At 31.2% G+C, this 10,629-nt stretch overlaps 1 protein-coding gene across 2 annotated transcripts; it reads right to left on the bottom strand.

The window, feature by feature from the left end:
• Positions 1–3,621: 3,621 nt before the first annotated feature.
• On the bottom strand, positions 3,622–7,005 carry LOC124888600 (ethylene-responsive transcription factor 11-like). 2 transcript variants are annotated; one of them, XM_047399343.1, is made up of 2 exons: positions 6,127–7,005; positions 3,622–5,674 (listed from the first exon to the last, which is right to left on the bottom strand). In XM_047399343.1, exons 1-2 carry the CDS (start codon positions 6,437–6,439, stop codon positions 5,610–5,612), a joined length of 378 nt encoding a protein of 125 aa, XP_047255299.1. In that variant the 5' UTR covers positions 6,440–7,005; the 3' UTR covers positions 3,622–5,609. The 2 variants fall into 2 exon arrangements, with proteins under 2 accessions (XP_047255299.1, XP_047255300.1); XM_047399344.1 differs by lacking the exon at positions 3,622–5,674 and adding an exon at positions 5,743–5,933 and having other exon boundaries at positions 6,127–7,003.
• Between the last annotated feature and the right edge of the window lie 3,624 nt (positions 7,006–10,629).

Raw genomic sequence — 10,629 nt, 5'->3', positions numbered from 1 at the left:
GTCACATAAAAGGGTGATAAAAATACACTAAAATTGAGTTCAAGAGAGTAATAAAAATCCTGTAAAGTTGGAATGGGTCGTAATAATTTTGGCTATAATTCAAGGGGTAATTGGATGCTTATATCTTAACATTATAAAGATCAAAAGCAGAATTTTTTTATGAATAAGAGCAAAAAATGTAGTAGATTAGTCATTGTGAATGTGAGATGGGCCCAATTTGATTGTTCAGAAATTACCAGCTATCTGTACGAGGCCATCTTTCAAATCACAACCTTCAAAAGTGAATAAATAAATAAATAAAGAAGGAAAAAGAACTCTTAACAAAATTCATAAAAAAAATGAAAGAAATAAAGAGTGAGAAGTGTTTTTAAGTGTTCCCTCGACACGACATATTCAAGGAAATGTATTACGATATTGTTATATGCAGATGAGGCTTTTCCATCTTTCTTTAGCTCTATATAATATAAATCGTTCAATTCATTCACGAAAAATTTTGTCCCGTCATCTCGAGTCATAGAACAACGATAATAATTATCCATGAAATCCTTATCAGATAGATGTAAGTGAATTGAAAATTTTAGAAAAACATCTGAAACGGATCAGTGAGATAACAGAAAGCCATAAGAATATTTCGATAATTAATTCCTGGAAAATTGTAGGAAATTTATTCATAGATTTCATCTTTGTATCATGTGGAAATTAAGTACTAATCAATAACTCAATTACTTAATGTCCCCCCCCCCCTCTACACAGGACACGAAGATAAAACCTATGAAAAAGTTTCCAACAATTCCCCAAGAATTAATTATCGAAATATTCTAATTATGGCTTCCTGTTATGTCATTGATCCGTTTTAATTGTGTTTCTAAAATTTTCAATTCACTTACATTTGATAAGGATTTCATGGGTAATTATTACCGTTGTTCTATTACTCTTGATGGCGGGACAAAATTTCTCGTGGGTAGATGGAATGATTTATACAATATAGAGCAAAAAGAAGATGGAAAAGCCTCTAGATGGAATTTCGATTATCATGGAAAGTATTTGTTTGATAAGGTACGCGGGTTAACGTTGGGTTAGACTAATTCTAGAGTTTAAAGCTTTCAACATGAGCAGGATTAAAACAGAGTACTTGAAGTGCAAATTCAGAGACAACACATGAGGTGGATATGAAAGTGAGAATCAACGCATAAGTCATTCTAAAAAACGGTAGCTTTAAGTATCTTGCTTCAATAATTTAAGGAAGTGGGGGAGAGGGGGGGAGGGGTGACAGGCGATGATATGATATATCGTGTTGAAGTGAAGTGGATAAAACAGAGACGTGAATCCGGTGTCCTATGTGATAAAACGTATCACTAGAATTTAAAGATAAGATCTACAAAGTGGTTATTAGACTGTTTATGTTTTATTGGATAGAATGCTGACCAGTCAAAATTCACAAGCTTAGAAGTGAAAGTAGTGGAAATAATGATGCTTAGATGAATGAGCGAACCAACCAGAAGAAGATAAAATTAGAAATAAAGATATACAAGGCAAGGTGGAAGTGACCTTCATAGTGGACAGGATGAGAGGAGCGAAGCTGATCAAATGACCCAAGCACGTAAATAGCAGAAACATAAATATCCTAGTGAGAATGTGTGAGGTTGGTAATCATAGACTTAAGGAGATGTAGAGACAGAGCCAAGGAGAATTGGGGTGAGCGACACGTCTTTAGCTCACCAAAGACATGATCTAAAATAGAAAAGCACAAAGATCGAGAATTAAAATAAAAAATTAATAAATAATTCTCTTTTATGTGGGAGAGCATGATTCTATCTTGGAGTATCTTATTTGCTCACTCTTCTTTTAAGTATTGTTGTTTTGTAATCATCCAATCCTTTAATATTATTACTATTCTTTTTTTTTTACTTTCGTTATCTTAATATTGTCATTTCTTCTCTTTTCGTTATATATCCACTAGAGATTTTTTCGCTCAAAGTGTTTTCTAAACATGTGTTTAATAATGCTTTTTTTTAGTGAGAGTTTATCCAAATTAATTTTTCTACCTCAAATTAGGGATCAAATTTGTTTATACTCATCTATATTCAGATCTTATTTGTGAGATCACACTAGCTAAATTTTTTTTATTGTTATTGTTATAATTTAACTGAGTTCAGAAATTAATTTAAGAACATAAAAGGACTCGTGAAACTTATGAATTTAAGCATGTCATGAGAATTATGTGACTATAAAGCATGTTATTAAGGGTAAAACAAAATTTAAAATTAAATTGTATCATAATGTAAAAATGCCATATATTTTTTAATAGATTAATTAAAAGAAATAGTACTACTATATAAATAAAAAAGAAATAAAGTGATTTTCGAAAGGACAGTCTTCTAGAAATCAGAGTATTGATCAAACAAAATTCTAAACTTAGCAAAAATGGCATAAATTTTATATGACAGGATTTATTGCCAAAATAGCTAGGTGCCACTTCTAATTATAGATTCAACTATTAATAAGTTTTTATTTGATAAACTAAATGTGGAATTTACAGAATATAATATGCAAAAATTGTGGGGTATGAGTTTGATTCATGAGAATATAATTTTTTTATTATTATAATTATGATATTCAAATTTGCTTGCGTATAATCTCAACGAATTTCTTCATTCTACGATTTTGCGATTCTCGATAAGTAGTACTTCCTTTTTTTAAAATCATTCTAAGCGAATATACAATAAATATAAATATATGAACTTCTATTTGTAAGATTTGTAAATGTTGTAAACTAATTTGTAAGCAGGGATGAATTATAGTAGTTTAGTTCAACCTAAAATATAAATAACAAAAAGATAATCAGACACGACTTAAATACAAACTAGTTGAGGCATCAAAATGATATGAAATATCGAGTGAAAAAATGAGAAAAAATTTTAATTATTCACATAACATAAAGTACTTTCCACAATTATAATAGCTTAAGATATAAAACAAATATGAAACATCCACTGAAAAAAAAAAAAGAAATATGAATTTATTAGTTATACACAGTGTAAAAATCTTTTCATAATTATTATAATTCAAGATATAAAGCGGATATGAAATATAGGATGATAAAAAAATAGAGATAAGGATTAAATTATCGCAAAGTATGAAGATATTTCCACCATTATTATTACAGCTTAAGATATATTAGTAAGTTAAATATAATATTAACCAGGCCATGTCATTAATTGATTCTTTAAAAGAAATTTATTCATAGTCGAATAACCTATTTTTTATATACAATAGTGAATAATATTTAAACTCGTGAGATAAAGATAAGACACGTCAAAATTAATTGTATTTCATCATTTAATACTGGACCAATTGTAGTATTCTACCGGATTTAGAGATTTGAATATTCAGTGTCAAATTAGGATACTAATAAATACAGTGACTAATAATATGCAACAATTTCTCAATCAATACTTTACTCGTTTTGTTAAATCCTTTCCCAAATAGAAAGAGAATAAAAGTTTCCTTAATTGGTTCTCTAATTACTTCTATATATGTGTTCACTATTTATTCTTTTTTTCTTCACATCCCAAGCTTTTTTTATATTTTGTTATTTATAGAAATTGCCCCTTTTTTCCCTCTCAAAACTTTGATCATGAAATCCTACAAAAGAATATCAAAGAATACTTGTGTCAGATTGTACCCTATTGGGGTATGTAAGAGAAAAAATGGAAAATTTTGTGCTGAAATTAAACACCCATTGAACAAGAAAATGATTTGGTTGGGTACTTTTGTTACGGCTGAAGACGCTTCGAAAAATTACGAGTCTAAGAAGCTTGAATTCGAAGAATTAGCCATGGCTAAAAGAGCAAAAAATGGCCAGATTGCTGAAAAATCTAATCAAGAATCTTGTGTTACTGATGAGTTTGAAGAAAAATCGTCAATGAGTGTTGATGAGAATACGAATACATCAAATGGGATTGAAGAAAGTGATGAAGAATTAATGATGGGGACTTGGGTGAAAATTTCAGAAAATCAAGAAGTGAAATATTCACATAAATTGGGAGTTCCAATTGTGGATAATTATGGGTTTTTGTTGGGTGAATTTGGTGTTTTGGATGATCTTAGTATATATATATAATACTGAAAACAAAAATTGGCAATTTTGTAACTACTGGCAGGTACTAGATTTGTTTTTAGAAACTTTATAAGGGACTTCAGGTATTTTGATTGGTTGTTATATATGTATTGCTACATCAATTTTGTCAAATCAATGATCTGAGTAGTTCTCAATGAATATAGATTATGAATGTCAGAAATTTAATTTCCTCTTTTTGAAGATTATATCCAATTTTTGTTCTCCATGTGACGATCAATCAATTATGAGTTAGATCAACGATACTTTTATTAATAATCAAGTTATGAGTAAATAAATTTAAATATCATTGTTCTTTTTTAGAAAAAAATAACAATGGTATTTAAGGGTCTTAACTTTGAAATGTGTTTTTTGAAGTCGAGGGTTTATCGAAAACAACATCTCTATTTACTTAATCTTGAAATGGTACATATTCTTGTGGACTTGATGGAGTGGAGATACCAAAAAAGGCACTGTTGGCATAGAACAGCAGTTGGTAAACTTAGGAGTCTACCTTAAACCCGTGCTTGTTGGAGCCAGGATTTTCACTGAGGGTTTAAATACGACAAAGTAAACACGTGAAGAAGCCAAAAGGGTTCAGCATTTACAATATACATAAAAAATAATTTAAACCGTGTATAAATAATGTAATTTTCCGCCCAAGGGTGCTCGGACAAACACCCTCGGCTCTACTTAGCTCTGCCCCTGCCTCAAACCAAGCCAACCAAACATCTATGAGCTGTTGGCTTATATAGGGAAAGTGTCTCACATTAGAGGCATTTTCAAGAAAGTCGAATGGTATATACGCATTTTCAAGAAAGTCGAATGGTATGTACTATTGTTCTGAGATCAGTCGGCCTATGATGCCTACTGAGTACCACATATTTTGGTACTCATGCTACACTTCTGTATAGCATCATTTGTAACAATCCGGGCTCACCAAAACGGATATGAAATAGTGAAATGCAGCAGCAGGGAGAATGTAAGTATTGACCATGTTGGCGATATCTTGAATGGGCTCCTGCGCTGGCACGAAACTGACAGACAAGTAATGACATGACAAGAAGAGCTTGATAGGGGCATATGCAAATGCCAAGGGGAAAGAGTGCAGTAGCAACAATTTTCAAAATGTGTGTGGCAGCAGCTGTGTATACCACCACATGGATTGAAAGAAACTACAAAACTTTCGGAGCTAAGCAGAGACTCCAACTACAAGCACTATGTTGCTCGTACACTTCAAAAAAGTCACATGTCGTTTTGTGATGTTAGGAGTTTATTAGACTCATATCGATGAAACATGTGGTAGGAAGTATGCCATAATAGTAAAAGATGAGTTTACCGTTACATACCTCGGTTTCCAACTTTAGACTTGTAGCATCAAATCGATTCTTCTCGACACACAAAGCGAGACTCCATCTCATCAACACTCCGTGCACAATCAAAAATCACAGATTACATCAAGCACCGACAGAAAGCCCGGATACATCATCCATCAAGTCCCCAAGACAACAGGATGGTGTGTGTCGAATACACCAAAAGCAGTGCATTTTGGAGATTCTGATACGGGTAAGGCAGCAAATTTGGAGAATCCAAGCAACATAGCAAACATAATCCATAAACAAAGGTACAAGAACTCAAATTTCTATTTTGAGCTGCAATCACAGTTTTGACCATATAAGAACAAATTCCATAACATATTAGAAGCAATTTCCTCTTTTAGAATTGCCTCACACTCATAAACAAGCAATTCGTTGACTTGCAATCTATGTTGCTTCGACTCTTCAAAAATATCGACTTGCATAGCTTGCAACTGCAACTGTTATATTCACAAATAGACCTAGTTACCTAAAATTGCTTCAAGTTTTAAAAGAGCAAAGTATTTATGGAACTATAGTTATCTCAAAGAGAAATACTAAGATTATCCAATTTGCTAAATTCACCTAGCAAAAAACCATAGTTATCAACAACTGGAACTCCCAATTTCTGTGAAAATTTAACTTCTTTATCACCTGAAATCCGTATCCACTGCCCCATCCACAGCTCTTCTTCGCTTTCTTGATCATTCGATGAATCCGAGGTTTGAGAATCCACTGTTGATGATGGATCACTAGAAGAATTCCCAAGTTCAAATTTTGCAGAAATAGCCTTTTTCTTATTTGCATTTTTAGCCTTATTCAACTTCTCTTGAAACTCAAGTTTCTTAGATTGATAAACCTCAGAAGCTTCTTCAGCTGTATTAAAAGTACCCAACCAAATTCTTTTCTTGCTAAATGGGTCTCTAATCTCAGTAGCAAATTTCCCTGATTTTCTCTTCCTAACCATAGGTGGTAATTTGCCAGAAACTTGATCAAAACTTAAAGACTTTCTGTTTATCAGTGATAAAGATTGAATCTTTACCTCTGATGAAGATGACCCAATTTCAGATTTTGCAGAAATAGCCCTTTTACTTTTGCATTTTTACCCACCTTCAACTTTTCCTCATACTCAGTGGTAAATTTTCTGTTTTTGAGTGAATCCGAGGTCTGAGAATAAGCCATTAATGGAAGATCCCCAGAAGACCCATTTTCAGATTTTGCAAAAATAGCCACTTTCAACTTTTCCTCTGTACCTAATTTTCCACATTTTCATGAACAATGTACTTTGGTCTTTTTTCTTGTTGTTCATCATCATCTGATGATGATTCTGTAGCATCTGGGTCTAAAATTTTTACTCTTATTTTCCTCTGGATAAAGTCTTCTTCTTGATTTCCTTCAATAAAGTCTTGTTTGGCTGGTGATTTCATTGTAAGAAAGTGAAAAGATGGGTGATTTTTTTGTCAGTAAGACTGTTGTTTTTAGGGTATTTGAGGTATAAAAGTAGTTAGGTAATCCTATATTTGTAAGGGGAAAAAGCCCAATTAGGGCTAAAGCTTGAGGCATAAGAGGATGACAAAAGTAGTTCGGTGCGTTAAAGCTTTTGGATTTATTTATTAACGTAGTTCAAAATCAAATCGTACTTGATAATTCAATTACAAAATTAGCTTATTTGTTTATTGGTTATAGGTTATTCGATTAATGATTGATGAACAGATGAATAATTATAATTAATGACTTATCAGTGCGGAAATGAATTACTCAACTTTATTATCGGGTAAATCATTATTTCATTAATAATTATCATGTTCATATTTTTATTCCAAGATATATAAAGTATCTCTTGTAAACCTAACAACTAGAGCCCCGTTCATTATTCTATTCACTTCATAGCTTAAGAAATAACGAGCCACTTGTTTTAACTTCTAACTATAAAGTTTAATCGTCTCTTTAAGACGTAAATGAAATCTAAAATTAATTCTAAAATCGAAAGACACATTATTTGTTGATAATACGAGGGACCGTAGCAAAAATGAAACGAACTCTTAAAGTATTCCGCACAAAGTTTGATAAAACTGAAAAATTTCAAATCATATAAAAGTTTGGATAACTTCGTCAATTCAATAATTAAAATGTTTCTATGTATATTTTAGGTGTAGAAGAAAGTTCTTATTTTATTCTATGTTATATTAAAGAGATGTATGAACAAAAATCAATAATTTAATCAGTGAAGAAATGGAGGACATCTCGATAATCGCTCGATATTTCATTATATCTTAGATTTATCCGATACACCACCTATTAATTGTCTGCTAAATGCTAATCTCATACTGAGTCAATGGTTATCTAAAGATTTGCTAGCGAAATGGTATATTTAAATCAATAATCAATAAGTCGAATCGCTAAGTACAATTATATATTTGATCCACCTGATAAGTAGCTTACCTGCTATGCATGAACTTCGAAGTCAGACCATAAAAATCTATCATACACAACTTTATCCTGCATTTTTGAGATAATTCTTGCTAACAGTTAGAAATGAATTGGACATACCTTGTATTCCTTTGCAAGTAAGGGGACCTTCTCACCACCTACGAGTCGTCATCTGATAAAAAAGATTTTATGAATGAATTAAAAGAATTTTGGATCCCGACTCTTCCTTAAAGATTAGGATTAGTCGTCCCCGATGGATCGTCTAATAATACTTTTTAATGTAAGCCTGTCAAACGAGCCGGGCTGACCTAGCCCATCCCGGCCCACTTACAAAAATGGGCCCATTTTGACCCGGCCGGGTAAGCCCTAGGTCTTTGGGGTACCGGGTATCGGGCCGGATTTTTTATTGATTTGGGCCCGGTTAACCCGGTCCGAACCAAGCCCCGGTTAGGGCCCGCCGGTTAATCGGCCCGGTTAAATTTTTTTTTTAATAATTCAATATAATAAATATAATAATTTTTTATTTGTTAAACAAATTGATCAATGCAAAAAATGGTGGAAAAAATTCAAAAAAAAAAAGGAGAAAAAGGATAAATAGGAATGGTGGCCATAGAGAGGTGTCACATCATCTTTGTCTTATTTCTCCTTTATAGATATATATTAATATATTGATTATGGAGGAAATTAAGAGGTTTTTAGATTTTTAATATCTAATTTAACAGAAGATAAATTAATAGGATAGAGTAGGAAAAAAAATGCAAAAAAGGGAGAAAAATGTAAAATAAAAATGGATGAAAAACAATAAAATAAAAATGAATTACATGAAAGGACTTATGTAAATTCTCTAATTAATAGCAGATGAGAGGACTTATGTAACACAAAAAAATCTTTGATTATATATAACGTTTACTTATCACTACAATAACTAGAAATATTCTTATTTACATAATTAACTCATTAGGTATAAAACAACAAATAAATAAGATTAGTTAAGACAAGCTCGAATTAAGTATATGTTTTACCTACAATAAAGATTTTTAATATATATTATCCTTTATAATACTTGAGTAATATTTATGAAAAATATTCAAGTATGAATGAAAAGTTGAAGTTCTTACGTGTTAAGTATCTTTCTTCTCAATAATTTATCTTCATTCGATAAAATAGTTCATCAAAATTTTATTATTATAAAAAAAATTTATATAAATTCAACAACGTCTTACACATCGCGCAAAGCGTGAACCTATTCACTAGTATATAATAATAAAGGAGAAACATAGAGAAGGTGGTGTGATATCTTTCTATGGTCTTCATTTCTATATTTTTTTTCTTATTTATTTGAATTTTTCTTCTCTTTTCTTTTGTTTATCTTATTTGAAAAATAAATTCAAAATTACTTAGATAATTACTCAATTAAATGAGAAACTTTAATTTCTTAATTGTACAGTTTCTTATAACTCTTCTCTTTTCATTTTCTATAGTTAATGAGGAAGAAGAGTGGTGTTGCCTGCTTATAAATTGTGTCAAAAGAGTACCAGCAAGAATCACAATAGTAAGGTTGATGGGTAAGGTGCCCTCTCCCACCCACCCCCATCCCTCCCCCCAAAAAAAAGGTTCTATTTTCTGTGAAAAAGAAAGAAACTAATGAAAATTAATGAACTACTTCTTCTTCTTCTTATTTGCAATTGCATTGATCCAACAATTGCTTCTTATTTTTCTTCTTCTCCTTATTTTTATTTGCAATTGCATTGATCCAACAATTGAATATATTATTTCTTTCATATGATAACTTATGGGCATTTTGCAATTGCAATTATGCCTGTTATTTTCTGAGATATTGTAGAAACAGAATCAAGATTTGAAGTTTACGAGTTTCAAATTTTATTTCTCAAGATAATAAGGTCTGGAACAAAGTTATTGGATATAGTCGAACACATAATTGAAAGCCTAACTTTGTCGTTAAATACACATGAAGAAATTGTGTTGTGCATGAAGAAGTTATATTTTTCTTAGTATTTACTTGTTCATTTTATTAAACTTTTCATTTATCTATTGTATCGACATATATAGTGCATAGTAATAAATTTATATATACTTATCAAGTTTGACATAGATAAGATGATATGACATTATGATCAACATTCCTATTTATCTTTTTTTTATATTATTTATATTTTAAATTCATTTTTACATAGTGTACTCTAAAAGCCAAAAAATAAATATAGCAATAAATGCACACAACAAATACTAAGAATGATTGGTGATTAACCACTAGAGTTGGCATGGTGGTTCAGCGTCATGTCCCTTAAGCAAGAGGTCGGAGGTTCGATCCCCGCCTCTGGCGAATGGAGCAAATTTTGTGGCCAGTTTCTTACCGCTTAGTGCGCTGACAGAGGAACGGAGGGTTAGTCTCACAGCTGGCGGCTGTGGGGATACCTTGGGAAACCAAAAAAAAAAAAGAATGATTGGTGATGGCCTCTGTTAATTCTATTTTATGTGTCATATGTACTTAGAAAAACTTTAAAAAATAAAAAATCATTTCTTTAATTTCCTTAACAATGCTGAAAAATAAGAACAACCTATTTTCATTGAAAATTTCAAAAGTCATTAATTAGCAAACCTACTATTTATGTTTTCTTATAACCTGCTAGAGGAATTCAATATTTATTAAATGTAATATTTATTTGATTAATTCAATATATAACAAATATGATAGTTATTTACAGA

Source organism: Capsicum annuum, chromosome 11, assembly GCF_002878395.1.
Source record: "Capsicum annuum cultivar UCD-10X-F1 chromosome 11, UCD10Xv1.1, whole genome shotgun sequence".
NCBI classification, from domain to species: Eukaryota; Viridiplantae; Streptophyta; class Magnoliopsida; order Solanales; family Solanaceae; genus Capsicum; species Capsicum annuum.
The sequence above is the reverse complement of the archived record's forward strand: the minus strand, read 5'-3'. Positions and strand labels throughout refer to the sequence as shown.

Coding starts and splice junctions, on each gene's coding strand:
- LOC124888600 (XM_047399343.1), bottom strand. CDS start 6,439: ATGGTTAGGAAGAGAAAATCAGGGAAATTTGCTACTGAGATTAGAGAC. Junction 5,675..6,126: donor GCAGTGGATACGGATTTCAG/GTGATAAAGAAG, acceptor TACCCGTATCAG/AATCTCCAAAATGCACTGCT.